At 37.6% G+C, this 18,028-nt stretch overlaps 2 protein-coding genes across 3 annotated transcripts; both read right to left on the bottom strand.

The window, feature by feature from the left end:
• Positions 1–8,820: 8,820 nt before the first annotated feature.
• On the bottom strand, positions 8,821–9,438 carry LOC131008945 (protein BIG GRAIN 1-like). Its single transcript, XM_057936088.1, has one exon. It carries the CDS (start codon positions 9,436–9,438, stop codon positions 8,821–8,823), a length of 618 nt encoding a protein of 205 aa, XP_057792071.1.
• Positions 9,439–11,136: 1,698 nt separating this feature from the next.
• LOC130987175 (protein Brevis radix-like 4) lies at positions 11,137–16,641 on the bottom strand. Of its 2 annotated transcripts, XM_057910830.1 has the most exons (5): positions 16,383–16,641; positions 16,081–16,267; positions 15,589–15,980; positions 11,547–12,086; positions 11,137–11,468 (listed from the first exon to the last, which is right to left on the bottom strand). In XM_057910830.1, exons 2-5 carry the CDS (start codon positions 16,219–16,221, stop codon positions 11,390–11,392), a joined length of 1,152 nt encoding a protein of 383 aa, XP_057766813.1. In that variant the 5' UTR covers positions 16,222–16,267; positions 16,383–16,641; the 3' UTR covers positions 11,137–11,389. The 2 variants fall into 2 exon arrangements, with proteins under 2 accessions (XP_057766813.1, XP_057766807.1); XM_057910824.1 differs by having other exon boundaries at positions 11,137–12,086; positions 16,383–16,635.
• Between the last annotated feature and the right edge of the window lie 1,387 nt (positions 16,642–18,028).

Here is an 18,028-nt window from a genome sequence, read left to right as displayed (position 1 = left end):
CGACAGACTTTTGGATTGCGTGATCGAGGGGACGTGTTTCAAAATTCGTGTCGAGGAGGTCAGAGATGCACCCAATCTCTGCGTCAGATGCCAGGCGGAGGAGGAGAGGACGGAATCGGACTCCGATTGGTCTTCGAAGGAGGTCTCAACGGGGCCGGCAGATGCTATTATCGAGGATGACGAAAAGCAATTTTACAAAAGCGGCAGCGTTTCATTGTCCCAAGAAACAGTTTCTTCGATTCCAGCATCGTCTGAGGGGGGTACAATCGAGGGCCCAACCGAAGGCCAGTCCAGTAAAGAAGAGGAAGGCCCACATCATCTAGAGAGTGGCCCAGGAGATAAGGAAGCATTTTCGGCCCAACCCTTTTTTGACTCTTGCGGTTTGGTCTCCTCGAGCCCCCAAACAAGTGGAAAATCAGCGTCTCTTTTGGTGGAAGAAGTCACAGTGGGAAGGAAAGATGGATTTGCGGGAGGTCAGGTGGGAGAGAGGTCATCCTGTCAAGTTTTTGCCAAAGAAACGAGGTTTTCAGCCGCGTCTGGATCGGAGAAAGACAAAGAACGCGAGGGCCAACCACGACAGTCAGAAGATAAGGAGAGAACCATTTTTCTTCAGGAAATCACCGAGAAAGAAACCGCTGGTAAAGCTCTAGAAAATAACAAAAAGAAACAGAGAAAGAAAGCGAAGAAGGTGTGCCAAATACAGGGAGATAATAACAGATGGGGAAACTTCATTGCGGATCTGGAAACCGAAAGTTTGGAAATTTGGAAATTAGGGAAAACTTTGGGGCTTTCAAGCAAACTTACAGATCAGGAGATGGCAGCGCAAATTGAGGGCCAAGAGGAAGGCAGCGTGAGGACAGAAGCTGGGAGTAAACCAAGTAAGTGTCCATGAATTTTCTATCATATAACATTCGGGGCCTTGGGAGTATTGGGAAACAGAAAGATGTTAGTGAGATTGTCAAAATGCAAAAGATTGACTTTTGTTGCCTTCAAGAAACAAAAATGACTGAGTTTGATTCCTCGGTGTGTAACTCTTGGTGGGGTATTGATAATTTTGATCTTGTGGTTCGGAATTCTGAAGGGCGGTCTGGTGGTTTGGTTAGTGCTTGGAATAAAAACATTTTCCAAGCTTCTAGCAAATGGGACGTCAGCGAGGCTGTGGTGGTGAATGGAAAATGGGTTCAAGATGATGTTGTGTGCTGCATCATTAATGTCTATGCACCAGTTGGTTCGGAAGAGAAATCTAGACTTTGGGATGTTATAAAAGATATAGTGGAACAAAATGCCGATCGCGGTGTCTGTGTGATGGGGGATTTTAACGCAGTGCGGAAGAGGGAAGAAAGAGTTGGAAGTGGGGATTCTTATGGGGCAGCAGATGCAAGAACCTTCGACAGCTTTATAGGTGATAGCGGCCTTACAGAAATCAGATCCCAAGGGCGCAAATTTACGTGGTATAAGCCGAATGGGATGTGTAAAAGTAAACTGGATAGGTTTCTGGTTAACGACGCGTGGCTGCGTCAATGGGAGGGGTCGATGGGACGTGGTCTGCAGCGCACCATTTCGGATCATTGCCCTATTGTTTTGGTGTCAAAAGCAGAAGATTGGGGACCAAGGCCTTTCAGATTCCTCAATGTGTGGGGGTCACATCCGGAGTTTGAACAACAGGTTAGGAAAGTGTGGACGGCGAACGGAATGACGGGATGGAGATGCTTCGTGGTCAGTGAAAAATTGAAGAAACTGAAAACGGAATTGAAAGAATGGAATAAATCCACTTTTGGGAATATTGATGAAAGGATACAGGTTTTGAAGATTGAATTGCAAGCTCTGGACCAGAAAGATGAAGAGCATGGGATTGAGGAGTCTGAAATCATTCGAAGAAATGAAATCCAAGCGAATATTTTCCTACAGCTGAAAGACAAACAAAGGGTCTTGCAACAGCAAGCCAAGGTTCGGTGGCTCAAAAGCGGTGATCTTAACACGGGCTTCTATCACCGAGCGATTCTTGGGAGAAGAAAAAAGAATGAAATCTTGGGATTATACTTTGGAAATCAGTGGGTGTCTAATCCAGGGGAGGTCAAATCCAAAGTCCGGGAACACTTCGAAGTCTTCTTCAAAAAAAGGACACGGAATCTGCCAAACCTCCCCAATGATTTCCTCAAGAAAAAACTCTCCGATGAGGAGAGCAACTGGCTGTGTAGGGAGTTCGATTTGGAGGAGATCAAGGAGGCGGTGTGGAGTTGTGGTGGCGACAAAAGTCCGGGTCCAGATGGGTTCACGTTTTCCTTCTGGAAGAATGCATGGTCGACAGTAAAGGATGATCTTCTCCAAGTTCTGAAAGAGTTTTTCGAGAACGGGAGGATCCCCAAAGGAAGCAATACTTCGTTCATTGTACTTATTCCGAAGAAGGAAGGGGCAGAGAAGCTGGATGAGTTCCGACCGATCTCCCTGATCAATAGCTTATACAAAATCATTGCAAAAATCCTTGCAGGGAGGCTGAAAATGGTGATGGGGTCTATTATCTCGGACAAACAGTGCGCTTTTATCAAAGGTCGGTTCATTCTTGATGGAGTGGTTATTCTCAACGAAGCAATTGCGGAAGCCAAGAAAAAGAAGATTGGTCGTATTTTCTTCAAGATCGACTTTGCTAAAGCTTACGACTCCGTTCAATGGGATTTTCTTGATGCTTTATTCGGTCGTATGAACTTCAATCAGAAATGGCGGAATTGGGTGAAGGGATGCCTCGACTCGGCGTCAGGTAGCGTGCTGGTGAACGGATCATCCACAGGTGTCTTCAAAATGGAACGAGGTCTTCGGCAGGGAGATCCGTTGTCCCCTTTTCTCTTTTTAGTCATCGCCGAAGGGTTAAATGCCCTGATGGAGAGAGCTACTGATCTCCAGCTCGTGGCTCCGGCTGTTCTGGGGATGGATAAAATTTCTATGTCGCATCTTCAATATGCAGATGACACAATCTTCCTGTTGGCAGCTAACGAGGGGAATGCGACTTTTATTAAAAGGATCCTCCTTCTCTTCCAATTCCTTTCAGGGCTCAAAATCAACTTCGACAAGAGCAACTTGATGGCAGTTGGTGTCGAGAATGCGTGTTTAAGGAGGTGGGCAGGTTATCTCAACTGTAAGGAGGGATCTCTTCCTTTCAATTATCTCGGTATCAAGGTTGGGGGACGGATGAATAGCAGTGTGGAATGGAGTTGCGTGGTGGAAAAAGTGTTGAGGAAAATCAGAGGTTGGAAGAAGAAATCTCTTTCTTTGGCAGGGCGTATCGTTCTTGTGAAGTCGGTCCTTCAAGCCATCCCAGTGTTTCAATTGTCTTTTTCCTTCATTCCTAAATCGGTAATTCACGACCTCAACTCCGTTTTTGGAAAATTTTTGTGGGGGGGAAGTGGCGTGTCTAGGTCTATTGCTTGGTTCAAATGGAAAGACATGTGTGTCGACAAGCTTCAAGGGGGATTGGGCTTTCGAAACATTGAATGGTTTAACAAGGTCTTGGTGTTTAAATGGGTGTGGAGGTACTTGGTCGAGAGGGAGGCGCTGTGGGTCAGGGTGATTAAATCCTTGTACGGGGATTTGTCAAGAGGGGTGGGAGGGGAGTGGAGGGTGGAGAAAAGGGGCGGGATGAAGGGATGGTGGTCGAAAATTGTTGGGAGAGCAGGGAGGGAGGAAGAAAAGTGGTTTAGTGGCAATATTCAAAGGATTATGGGGAATGGTAGAGAGGTCAGTTTTTGGGGTGAGACGTGGGTGGGGAACAGCCACCTCAAGATCCTCTTCCCTAGACTCTTTAATCTTAGTCTCTTTAAAGATGGTAAGGTGCAGGAGGCTGGGGAATGGACGGAGGAAGGATGGGTGTGGGATCTCAAGTGGCGAAGGGAGCTGAGGGAGAGGGAGAAGGAGATGGAGGAAAATTTGAGGTCAGTCATTGGGGCGCTTTCTCCTTGCCTAGAACTTATGGACGGCTGGAGCTGGAAGAACGCAGCGGGGGGGAACTTCTCGACTAAAGCGGCCTATGAGGAGTGCGCAAAGGCGGAAGGTGATCATTTTGGGAGACACATTGAAGCTACTGCCCAAATGTGGACGGCACCGGCTCCTCACAAAGCCAGAGTGACAGCTTGGAGAAGCATTTGTAACAGGCTGCCAACCTGCGAAAACCTTCTCAAAAGGAATGTCCTCATCCCAGCCGAAGAACAGTGGTGCAATGCATGTGTGTGGAGGGAGGAAACAGCTGAACATTCTTTTCTCCATTGTCCGAAAGTCGATCGCGTGTGGGACAAAATCCATCAATGGATTGGAATGGAAACGGCTAAACCACAAAAAGTCGAAGATCATTTCATATCTTTCATTGGAGGAGGAAGAGGTAAAAGAAACAAGAACTTCCTTAAAGCTCTTTGGATTGGGACTGTTTGGCTGATCTGGAAGTATAGGAATGAGAGTAGGTTTGAGAACAAGAATTGGGAGGTGTCCAATCTTGTTAATGAGGTCAAAGGGAGGCTTTGGAGCTGGAACAAAATCTTCCATATTGTCGAGTTCAATGTTTCTTTTACCTTGTGGTGCTCTAACGAGTTCGCACCACTTGTTTGATGTTTTTGGTACTCCTAGTACCACCCCAGTTTTTTAATGAATTTTTTATTGATCAAAAAAAATAATTACAAGATAAAATGTTATATAGTTACAAAATTCATTGTTTCGTAACGTAATTAAAAGTAAGTGATTGGCCGTCCCCATCGATAGACAAATAGATCTAATATGAACTACATAGTGAAAAGCTGCAGTGCATTTGTGGTTGAAATTTAATTGACATCTTTTAAATAAAGTTTTTTTTTTTTTTTTTTGAGATACTTTTAAATAAAGGTTACGAATTTAAATATTGTCTTTCTCCAACACAACAGATAACATATAGCTGACAAGATGAATAGTTGGAGTGGTCCATTTAATCTGCCGACAACGTAAATTTATTGTAAGATGCAATCCTAATTTATCTTATTTTTGTGAGGTGAATATTCCTAATTTTTTTAAATGTTACTTTATTATATTTAGTGGGACATGTTTGGACTTATATGAATGATTATACCATATGCATCAAGTAAAATTGTAAATCTTAACTTGTATAATGGCCCATTCAAAATTTTGAAATACTAACTAATTTTTATATTGCTATTACAAATGTCTTATTTTTCATAATGAGATAATTCATTACTTTTTTGACAACATATTTTTTCTTACTTAATATTTAAATAATTTCTACCAACTCACTTTAAAATTTCTTAATGTTTGTGCTCAAATGTAGGGGTGGTAAAACGGTTCCGGTTAATCGGTTTTAACCGTAACCGAACTGAAAAAATCGGTTTTCGGTTAACCGATAATCAGTTTTTACCAGTTCGGTTTAGTTATCGGTTAGTGTGTTCATCACTAACCGGTTAAACCGATTAACGTATTTATTTTATATTAAATTAATTAATTTATATTTTAATATTTTAATTTAAATAATACATTAATATTTCAAGTATCTATAATTTTTCTTTGTTCTAAATTATCACAAGTTATGAATTGGTGTAGTGGATAAAACTTTATTCTTTCTTTTAAAGGTCAAGAGTTCAAATCCTATTGCACACATTCTACAAATTTGAATTTTTTTAAATAAACAAATTGAGAAATCGTGGATTCGATCAAACTGATTAACCAGTAACCGAACGGTACTCGTGGAAATGGCCCTTAATCGGTTTTAACCGAACCGACCGGTTTATCAGCCCTACAAAAGTAACGAGACATTTGTAATAAAAAGGAGGGAGTAATAACGTAATTGTGCCCTAAGCAAATTACAATTTTAGTATTTTTATACTTCATTCGTTCATGAAAAGTATGACACTTTTGCTATTTCGAGTGTCCATGAAAAGTATGACATTTTTTATTTTATGACATGACCCCATCATTTTTTCTTATCTTTTATCCTCATAAATACCTCTTATTTACAGAAAAATCATCTTTAGTTAAATTTCAATCACTCATTTTAAATTTTGGTGGGATCATTTTTTCACTACATAAAAATCATTATCAATTTTTTTAAAATTTATGCCCATCAAAAGTATCATATTTTTTATGGACGGAGCAAGGTAATTCATCTTTATGGCCTACTTATCAAGATAAAATAGCCGACAAATTGATGTCTTTTCAATCAATATTATATTCATTTTAATTCATTTGAAGTTAAGAGATACGGATCAGAATGCATAAATAATAAAATATTTATAATTAATTAGTCCAAAATTTCATCAAAACAATTTAAGTGAATCGGGCATTTCATCATTTTTTAATTATCTGCCCATCGTTCAATTTTTTCGAAAGATATGTACTACTACTAGTTCTTCTTTGGACTTCACTACAATTAAGTAAATCCTACTCCAATAAAAAATAAATAAATTACATTCCAGTAAATCACATTCAAATATACTTTTTACTTGCCAAACTAGACAATGTGATCATACCATAAGATATGATTCCTAGGCCAGGAACCTCTCTATTTCAAAACCAGACAATTATTTATATTTATTAAAACTCACGATTTGACTTGCTTCCTAATTGATTTTTCCTGTACCCTTTAATACTTTTTAAACGAAGATTAACCAATAATTAAGGTGATAATAGGTTAGTCAGCTCCCAACACTCACCAGACAAAAACGTTACCATCTATCATTGACAACTTCGACAAAACTACACTTCTATACCTCAAAAGGGAGAGGGAAAACATACAGTTTGAGGAAATTAAACTTTCAAATTTGTTTGCATAATAAGATCCACTGTTTGCCCTGCCTTCAAATAAAATTCGGATTGTATATCATATCGTATATTAAAATATATTGATAATAGGCTATACTTTTCATTGATGCTCACAGTTACATATTAGTATGTGAATAGGACAATGAGTGATGCATTTCAAGGAAAAAATAATGTTAATTAATAGGCCAAATGGGGAAAAATAGGAGAAAAATTACTTATATGAAAAATCCTAAATCTGTTATAAACTAGAGAGAAGAGGAGAATAAAATAGAATATCGTAGAGAGAATAAATCTGTTAGTGAAGACTATAAATCTCTATTTGTAGACTGATACAAAGCTAGGGGTTACTAGGAAAAATATATTTATATATACTTACAACAAAATCCAAGGAAGGGGAATTACAAAAATTACACGGTAAAGATATCAAGAAAATTCTACATGCTAATGCATATCTTTGATAGCTACACCAAACAACATACATCCATTGTTGGAGCTAGCTTCTATTGTTACAACACATTTGAAGAATAGATATTTGTAATATATATGGTGAATAAATTCAAAATATATCGTGTAATAAACATTTGATACAATGTAAACTCAAATTATGCAATACAGGAAGGTTGAAAAGTGTGCAAAGAATAGTTGAAAAATGTTGAGCTTTTTGTGGGTGCAAAAAAAAAAAAGTAGGATTGCATGTGCGCTATGATGCTCATATTTTGACTTGTGAGATTCCAAATGGGGCCTCTTTCTATGCCCACTCAATCAAAAATTTCCTTCATTTGTTGCTCATTAACAGACCAAATTCCATCATATTTGGATTTAAATAGTTAACTAAATCTACCCCATCACTAATTCTTAATTTTTCTTCATTTGTATTGGCAATTATTCGCGATGGTGTTGGATTTCAAGTGGATGATTATGAGCATGTAGGGGGATTTCTCTTTTGATTAATTTAGCCTATGTTATCTTGAGAAATGCTACTATTTTTGTTAGGGTTATGAGGAGAAAGATGGAATATGGGAGATTGCATTGTTTTCTCGTGTCATAACACCAAATTGAAACATAAAAAGTTATATTCCTTGTGGGCTATTTGCAGTTATATAAAATGAGAAAACTTTGATATATATTCTTCATATATGACTTTAATTTGCATACATGTGTGGTGCTTTGAAAATAGTAGGTTGGTTTTGTTGAGATGAATTAATACTAGTAGACAGCATGATGCAATTTCACTTTACTAGAATGACTTTTGCTCTCCCTCAAAAGATGTCACCTTTTTGCAACTTGTCCGAAAGTACAAATATACAATTGCCATCCAATCTCCAAAACTATAATACTATAAAACAATAATAATATTAATCCCTGTACTCACACATGTATAAGCTGATGATTTACCTTTCGAATCCAAGCCCACACTGCAAACCAAATCATGTTTTCTTCATTTCAAAGACTCCTCTCCCATCATTGCAATTTTCACATTCACCTTCTTCTCTCTTTCTAATTTTTCTGTTCCTTTCTCACCATATATACTTCTCTTCTTCATATGGAATGCGTATTTGATGCCTTAAGGATCCACCCAAAGATGTGATATGTTTATGAAAACAGAAAGATAAGACAAAATTATAATTTTTTTGGTATTCTTTTTTCTTTTAGGATTTTAAGTATGCTTCATTTTTTTCTCTAGCTACAAAGACTAGTCTAATTATTTTGATAGTTTTCAGTCAAATTAATTTGTTTTTGTTGTAGGATGTTTGTGTTGTACATTTATCGATCAACTACTCTCAAGAATGAAAAATTAATGGATTATTTATTCCTAGCTACTAGGTAATCAATTTGAGATACTTGATTTGGCCATCATCAATGACTCAAATTAACACACAGCATTTGCGTTTGCATTTGCATTTGCATTTGCATTTGCAGTGGCAGTGTGTATGCAAAAAATAATTGATGAGACATATGGTAAAATATTGTTGAAAATTGATGATGATCATAAACATTGGTAGAAATGAGGGGCGGTCTACACAAACGAAGATGAAATTAATACATGGCGCGATTGATTTTAAGATCCGTGGTTGCATAGACGGGCAGTTGGTGGTGATAAGGTCCGATGTTTTCGAGCTCGAAAAGATCGGAGCTGGCGCAGCTCTTGTCGTCGAAATCCCTCTCCTTGTAGACTAGGCTGTCTTGGTGGACAAGTGGGCAGAATCGAACACACCTCTTGGACTTATTAATGGTCAAGCATGATCTTGACGCCGCCGTTGCTGCTGCACCACTGTCTTTCATGGATCTTGATTTCCTGACAGGGTGATCTTTGTTTCTGGGGCTGAAGATGGAGTTGAGGAAGCTGGCGATCCTGGCGCCGGGGGAGACAGGCTCCTTCAGTTTCTTGGATTTGTTGCGGTGGAGTTTTGGGGAGTCGCTCTCGATGGAATCTGTGGATGAGGAGGAGTTGGAAGGGAGGTGCCTTGCTCTTGCGCTGCTGCTATGGCTGTAGTTTTCCATCCACTTCTCCACCATGATGGCGCGGCGGAGGCTCTCGATTTCGTCGTCGATGTTTCTGCGCCGGGGGGGATTGGGCTGCTCGTCGATGGACTGGTAGATGGCCTCGAGTAAGGATGAGGAGAAGGAAGGCATCTTGCGCCGCTGCCGAGACATTTCCACCACCAACTGTGTCTGTGTTTCGAAGATGAAGAAGAAATAAACAAATTAAAGAGCGGCTTGGATCTTGGGCCAGAGAGGGAGAGAGGGGTGAGTGTGACTGTAGTGAAATGGTGAGTGAGGGTATATATATAGAAGGTGTAAAGAAAGTTGAGCACGCATGCGTATGGCGACTGTGACAGAGTGGCCACCAAGACGATGCTGCAACTTAATTGCTTATTTTAGAGTTAAGTAGCAGATGATACTACTACTCCATTATTTTATTTTTTATTTTATTTTAAAGAACAAAAAAAAACAAACAAAATTGAGAGGAAAAGCAGAGTGGATCGGTGAGTTCTCATATGGGAAAAGGCACGTGTTTGGTTGCTGTTTTCGAGTACGGACATCCAACATTATTTTCCTGAAAAATACTCTAATCAAGAATCACACACTTATTTGTTGTTAATGACAAACACCACAAGATTTGATTAAGATGGACAGTATGATTAGACTGCATGAGCTCATGTCTTTCATCTTCAACCTATTCTATTATATCCAATACGTGGACTGCAGTCGTTATTTCAAATTAATACATATAATGGAGTCGTGAATTTGGGAGATGTAGATACAAAATGCACAGCAATTGAGTTTTGGATAGTATTTATAGGAGTTGAGAAAAATAATGTTATGAGGTTTGTGGCCACATTTGCAACATTTATCATCCTTCAGCAATTGGGCCTCCCTGCTTGGACTTACAACCCAAAACTGTTGAGCTTTTGTGCTCCAGGAATTTATGATTGTGTCTTTTTCTTTTCTTTTCTTTTTGATGGAGAAATAACTTATGATTGTTTTTCGGTGAGAAAGAAAGAAAATAAATTACAAAAAACGACTCGTTTGGTTGGTAAGAAATCTTGCTTGAATTAATTCAATCCCTTAATTTTGAATTTTATGGAACATATAAAGTAAAAAGAACAAAGACAGTAGTACAACTTTTTCGAATTTTGATTACCCAGTTCAAAATAGGTATTTTAATTACTTATCTCATGAATCTTACAATCTGTAGATGTGAATGTGAATGCGTTAAGAAACATAATTAAAGATTGTGTATATATATGGGCCGGGGACCAAACAAGTAACAATGTTGCAAAAGAGATGTCACACTTGAAAATACCCAAACTAACATGAAGTTTTTACTCTTGTTATGGTTCTTGATCGCACAGGATGTAACATGATATTGGAGTATTAAATTAAATATAACTTGAACTAAAATTTTGTGGAATTCGGTTATTTATCAGCAACAGATTAAGCAACTTCATATGTTGAAAACTAAGTATCACTAAACTTTATTTGTAAAAGATAAACAATTGTATCGAAATAATTAGTCATTAATTTTCCAGTTTAGTCCTCATCATAGCCGTTGCTTATCCTGGCTTTCCACTTATTATAGTGAAAAGTAGGTGAATTTGAACTTACCTCATTTAATTATATACTCCTATCAGGAATAGTCGAGTGGTAGCCAAACAGGGATTCAGAAACCATGTGAAATGAAATCAAATTATACTGCTATCATTGCATGGTTGTTTTGCCTCTTTGTTTCTTAGAATTTTCAATTCATGAACTAGAAATGCATGAAAAATTATCATGGATTCAAAGTCTTGATTTTTGATTTACAAGTTGAGACTAGAAACAAGTATTGAAGTTCACCTGCCGCAAGACTGTAGAGCCAAAGATATCATACATTATATATATAAAAAAAATCCCCATAATATACCACAATTTCATATAATAAAAAAACAGGACAGAAGAAAAAGAAAGAAAGAAATGAAAAAAGGCAGAAATGCTTTCTGAAGCTGCCACAACATTGTGACTTGTGTTGTGCATCACTTACACATACTAACTTGGCTTCTCATAGTAGCTCTACCACACTCTTCTGTTTGGCAGAAAAATGAAGCTTCTCTCTTGAATCCAATCACAAGTACTGTTTGTGTATCCTCGCCCGATTTTCCTCCCACCATAATCTAGCGTGTATCTCCCCGAATTTCTCGCGGCTGAAATCAGTTCCGAGTTCAAGTAAGCATATGGTTAAAATGAAGTATGATGATGATTGAAGAATGTTAAAAGGTAACCTGAATCTAACGCGTCTGAGTTCCCGTCTCCCATCAGGCAGAGCTCTGATGGTAATGTAGACACCGGGCTCATCCTGTTCGACCCATTCAGTCTCCAAATCGCTGGCATTGCTTATGGATATCTCCCCTGAACGATCAGCATCTCGAGAGGAGCTGGTCCTCATGGAGGCATCCATTGACGACACTTCTGTTTTTGCAGCACTGATGCTTGAGAGTTTGGGAGTTGAGGCAACACCGCAGGAATCATAGTTAGACCTTGAATGTGTAGAGATAAGGTCTAAGGAATCTGAGGAGGAGTATCCCTTCATCATTCCCGTTGGTCGATGGAAAGCACGAGGCAGAGGCTCTCTGCCAAGTGGCGGCGTCACAGGGCTGTCTTCCACAGACTCCATCTTCGAACTCGTGTCATCCTCGGATCTTGGAGTTGTCGGAAGAGGGCAACCTTGGAGGTTTAGCCTCTGCACATTGTAGAGTTCCAGCACCTTCTCAGAATTCTCAGCCCACCACCTTTGTGCTTGCCATTTGTTGAACATGTCTCGGCTACTCAAACACAACCCCACTTTTTATCAGAATCATTGATCGTAGAAAAACAAACCAACAAGAAAAAGCAAGTGCATGTTGCATCACTAAAAGTAAAACGTATACACAGAAAAAAGAAAAACTTCTTCACTAGTTTTACCATAAGGAAATTTAATTTGACAGTAAAAAAGTTTTTTATTTTTATTTTTTTCTGCATTGATAACATAAGTATGGTGGTCAAAGACTAAATGCATCATTCCAATTAATCAAAGCATCGGTCTTTAATTATACCTCATTGAACTGTAGCTCATCATGGAGAGCCACTAAATTAGACTTATGTGGGGTACTTTATAAGTGCTGAATAGTTGAAAATTGAAGATTGGCATTTCGAACAAAACATATGCATGTATAAGTTGGATTGCTTTTTTGACTTTGCTTAGAGGGCATCCAACCATTTCACAAAATAATGGAAGAAAAGAAAAATGCCAAGAAAAAATTAAATATTTTTCAGGGCCGGACATGGATCGTGAGTCACTAAGCATTTTTAAGGACCAAGATTTTAGAAATCAGACCTAATACTGAATTTATTATCTAACAATCTTGTTTAAGGGCATGTATTCATTATAACTAACTAGGTCTCCACTATTCATAGACACACAATCACAAACACACACTAATTCATACTTCAACTATATATTATTAAATAAAGCCAAGGTGACGGCATGGAGATGTCTTAGAAACAGATTGGCAACATGTGATAATTTGAGTAGAAGAAATGTCCAGATCAGCGTGGAGGAGAGATGGTGCAATGCATGTGTTTCTAGTGAGGAAACGACGGAACACATGTTCCTCCATTGCCCGAAAGCAGCGGCGGTGTGGGACCAGATCTTTCAATGGCTCGACATCAAAACGGCAATTCCGAGAGATATCTTTCAACACTTCATTTCTTTCATTGCGGCTGGAAAAAAGAAGAGAGAAAGAAGACTGCTTAAAGCTTTGTGGGTGGGAACAGTGTGGTTGCTCTGGGAAAGCAGGAATGGTAGTCGTTTTCAGGACAAGGCTTGGGATATTGATAGACTTGTCTTACAGATTAAGGGGAGACTTTGGAGCTGGAACGAGGCCTACAAAATCGTGGAGTTAGGGATTTCTTTTACTTCTTGGTGTTCCAAAGATTTTAAACTTGTTTTATTGTTTTGATTGACATTCCTGATGCCTTGATCCCTTTTCTTTCAATAAAAATTTTACTTTACTGATCAAAAAAAAAAAAACACTTGGCTTATTTCATCAAATGTAGAATCTAGCATCATAACTACGAGATGGTATGCAATATAATGCACCCTTATATGTGGCGATTTAAAGTATGGCCAAAATAATGTAAGAAAACAAAACTCAGGTCGTTTTCTTGCTTTCCCATTTTAACTTGGAAAAGGAGAAACAAAGTAAAAGTAGATAATGAACTTGTTTGTAGCAGTGAAGCCAGTTTTGATGCCAATGTTGTTTCAATACTCCAAACTGGGAGTGACATACAGTGTAGCACTTCTTGACTAGATGCCACAAGCACTAGTTATCACAAGGTGACAAAATTAAAAGCATAGGCGTGATGAGGATATAAAGCAATGACACTCCCCGACAAACCAACAACAATTAGTAAAAGGTTTTCCAACATCATCAAACACAGCCCCACCAAAGTGTTTCAATGAGTTCTTGCCCTTCTGGACCTTTGACAAGCGACTTCTACTTCCTATTTTCTCATGGCTTTTCCATGATGATGGCCATCATTATTGTCAAACATTTGTGCTCATTTTTTCCACAATAATTATCTATGTCTGGCCAGAAAATTTTGAAATTGCGTATATGTGCTACTCATTTCATTTAAACTAAACCACCACAGTATTTTACATATATAGTATAATTCGTGATTTTTTTTCTCGATGCGTGATTTCGTGAAATATATTCGATTAGTAATCTGTTATCTATTTGCATATATACTTATGAATGCATGTTTTATGTGTTAAATAATACTAGTACACATCACCACCAAGGGACAATAAAAGGCATACTTTTTTGAGGCAGTTTCTTTTTGTCCTAAGTGCGGATGTTGCATGGACTATGCTAGTATATGTCTATACTCTCTCTCTCTCTCAATATCCAACGAAATCTGCTATATGTGGTGAGATCTTAAATTAATTTGTGGGTGTTGATTTTATGTATCTTATGACTAATATTTACCTAAAGAGCGAAAATTTTAACAGGATTCGAATCTTGGGGGAGCGAAAATTATACCATTTTTTTTAAATATCGTTATTCATCAGTATATACTGTCTTATTCAATACTATATACTGTTTTATTCATTGTACTCATGATCTCACGAAAAATAGCAATCTCACTAGAGTGCACCCATATATATATATATATAACTAATAAATCAATCAATTATACGGATAAACCATATAACTCAAAATCCAGACGAAAATATATGTTTATACGTAACGTTGTTTTATTTGAAAAAATTATTAACTTATTCACACCATGCTCTATTATCTAAATATAAAGCTGATACCTTGCTCTCACACTCTAGATATATATCAAGTTAAATGGTCTACAGCCATTAAGTCATACACCTTTCTTTGCTTCAAAGGCTTAATTCTTGAATGATGAATATGAAGAATGACACTATTGTTACAGTAAAAATTACTCATCAACCTCTCTCATCTTAATTACTATTTTCCACAAATAATTCTACAAGAGATGTAGAGTCAATTTAAGAAACTTGGATGTATCTAATGATTAAATGCCAGAAAAAGTTAGTTAGAAAAATCTTACCAAGCATGCAACTTTTTTCACCTAATGGTCGTAAAGCACTCCAAGAAAATTTAATCATCCTGAGGGCCACGGACAAGATGTTTGCAGCACCTATGAATCCTTCAATGATGGCGATTTAACTATACCAATCATGACAAATTATGGTCTCCACTACCTTAAATTATTTTTTGTTTTCTGGCCTTTTCTTAAAACAATTAAAAGACCCTGAGGTATAAAATGAAGTTATTTTCTTAATAATTCAACGCCACCAATAATGTGTGAAACACACTCCTTCATCGCATACGTGACATATGTTCTTAATGAAATTTTATTTTCCATTCTCATCTGAGGGCATCAAATTAGAATATACTCTTTGTTTATAAACATTAGTCTAGGCCTAGAGTGGCTGTATGAGAAAAAAAAATTGTTAGTGGTCCGCACATTTATAACCACTATACTAAACGAGAATATAAATCAAGAAAGACACTTATGTTAAATTGTTGATTAAAGATTTTGAAATGACATTATTTAGTATTATAAAACTAAAGACTAAAGAGCAGCTCCAAGTATTCCATCATCGCATTCGCCTAAAAAAGCAAAGTGCTACATTTATAGGCCGGCATTTTACGTCTTATTCTAACCCAATTACTAATCACTAATAAAAGAAAAGAGAATATGGATGTAACCGTTTGAAGATATGAAATGACCAAAAAGGGGTACCTGAAGCGAATCCGCTTGAGATCATTGCCGCCGCGAGGCAAGGACAGAAATGTAATTAAGACGCCGGGCTCCACCTGAGCTACCCACTCCTTGGGCTCACTCTCCTCAACAAAGACGATCGGATCTATCCGGCGGCCGCTCGCCGACGCCGGCGTCCCCTCGCCGCTCGAAATCCCCTTCAGCCTCGCCTCCAGCTCCCTCCTCCCCGCCGTCGAGCTCGAGTTCGAGCTCCCCGTCCGTCTGTACGACCACCGGAACTTCTCCTGCGCCGCCGCTAAGTCCATCTGATGATCTCCTCCACTCCCGGTCGTCCCATGCGGCGCCGCCGACTGGTTCGCGCACGGCGCACACTGCCGGTACGCACCCGACGCCTTCAGCGCCATGTCCTTGATCTACACGGACAATTTCCGAACACCATTACCACCAAATTAACAAGGGATATAAATTATAATCAAACAAGCAGTAGCAACGGATTAACTCCTAAGCAAATACCTGAGAAGAGAGGGATTTAATGGCATGTTTCGTAGGAACGGCGCCGGAGTCGGAATTGAGCTTTCCAGATGGCGGATTCCGGTGATCAATCGACGGCGAGTCGTCGCTCGCTTGCTTCGAACGTGCTATGCATGTAAGCATTTTCGTCCCCGCGAATTCGCGATCAGGTTTCCCCCAATTAAAGCCACTGCAGCATCAACAAACCAATTAAACAAAGCCAAATTAACATCAATATATATATATATATATATGGTATTATCTAGAGAGAGAGAGAGGACGAAGAGAGAGGAGAGAGTGCAGACCAAAAAGGAGAAGTATGAATGTTTGATCGAAGTGGAAGAAAAGGGAGGGAAAGTGGAGAGAGTGAGAGAGTGTTGGATGGTAATGAGGCAATTTTAATGGCGTTCCTTAATTTGCGCCATCGCGCAGAATCCTATTCATCATCATTCTTTCTTATATAGACTACTCTACTTCTACTACATCAGCATCAGTCAAACTCATATTCTCGTTTTTAAACTTCTTCTTTAGTGTAAATTAGTTAAACAGGACTATTACTATTTCTTAACACTAAAAACAAAGATTATTAAACTCCAATTTAGTAGTATTCGTTTATTGCAGATCTCCGCATTTGTTATTTACTTTAAATTTTTAAATTTTAAATTTAAATCTCAACTTTCAGTCATTTACTTTATCTTTTTGAATAAAGTAAAGGGATATATAGTGTGAAAAATTGTAGAGTTAATAGGCCAAATTATATCTATATTCTCATATAGGAAAAGGAACAAATATTCGTGAAGATAAAACAACTAAAAAAAACAAGCTTTTTTTAATGCAAATATACAAGTACTTAATGATTTAAAAAAAAAAAAAATCGTTGCCGCCTCCAAAATGGCGACTATTACACACTTCTACAAAAATGTGTAATAGTGTATTAAAGACTGTTACACGATTTTCGTGATTATTACACGATTTAGTGAAAATTGTGTAATAATGTGTTTTATACTATTACACACTTTTTTCGCAAAAATATGTAATAATAATAAAAATGTGTAGCCGTGTATTTTATACTGTACACACTAAAAATATTTTGATCAAAAATATTATTATTTCTATATTTTTATTTGTATGGCTAAATTGTTCTACGATAATTTTTTTTTTGGTTATATTAGGGTGTTGCCTGCCTCAAAATTATTATGGCTAGAATGTTCTATGACTAAAAGATTTTTGTTGTATTAGGGTGTTGCCTCATAGTAGTACTATCTCCGTCCCACTATAAGTGAGACTTTTTCTATTTTGGGTGTCCCACCATAAATAAGACTCTTTTTTTTTTGGGTAAAAAATTGATCCTCTAAATATTTTTTCACTTTTTCACCTATACATAAAATACATTTTTTTTATAATTTTCGTGCTTAAAAAAAAAAAGTCTCACCTATAGTGAGACGGAGGAAGTAATTATTATCGTTCTTGCTTACTAATTAAAGTCAAATTTAGTTATCTTTATATAGTTGTTCGCTATCTATATCTGATGTCGCAAGTACATAGTGCAACTCATGTGTATATTATTGACTATTGAGCAATACCGTATCTTGAAAAACAAAAATATATAAATTCAGCTGTCATCTAATTGTTAAAATCTATTTAGACTAATAAGCTTAATTAGGATCCCCTCAAAAAAAAAAAAAAGCTTAATTAGGAACAAAAAGACAACTAAAAATAGGAGAAAATGTCAAAAGGTTCATAGTGGGTTTCGTAATATTTCCTGCATTTAATTACGATTTCTTTTATTTCGTATGTTCTTCAAATTTGAAATGTTTGCTTTTACTAACTCATATCGAACAAAGGTTCAACTCAATCCTATCATGCTCTTATGTATTATTCTGACTCAATAGTCTAATACATGCTTCTTTCGTCTTATTGACGACGGTACATTTTTTTTCATCAACAATGA

The sequence above is a fragment of the Salvia miltiorrhiza genome, chromosome 1 (genome assembly GCF_028751815.1).
Source record: "Salvia miltiorrhiza cultivar Shanhuang (shh) chromosome 1, IMPLAD_Smil_shh, whole genome shotgun sequence".
Taxonomy (NCBI): Eukaryota; Viridiplantae; Streptophyta; class Magnoliopsida; order Lamiales; family Lamiaceae; genus Salvia; species Salvia miltiorrhiza.
The sequence above is the reverse complement of the archived record's forward strand: the minus strand, read 5'-3'. Positions and strand labels throughout refer to the sequence as shown.

Coding starts and splice junctions, on each gene's coding strand:
- LOC131008945 (XM_057936088.1), bottom strand. CDS start 9,438: ATGTCTCGGCAGCGGCGCAAGATGCCTTCCTTCTCCTCATCCTTACTC.
- LOC130987175 (XM_057910824.1), bottom strand. CDS start 16,221: ATGCTTACATGCATAGCACGTTCGAAGCAAGCGAGCGACGACTCGCCG. Junction 15,981..16,080: donor TTAAATCCCTCTCTTCTCAG/GTATTTGCTTAG, acceptor TTGTCCGTGTAG/ATCAAGGACATGGCGCTGAA. Junction 12,087..15,588: donor CTCAAGCGGATTCGCTTCAG/GTACCCCTTTTT, acceptor GTGTTTGAGTAG/CCGAGACATGTTCAACAAAT.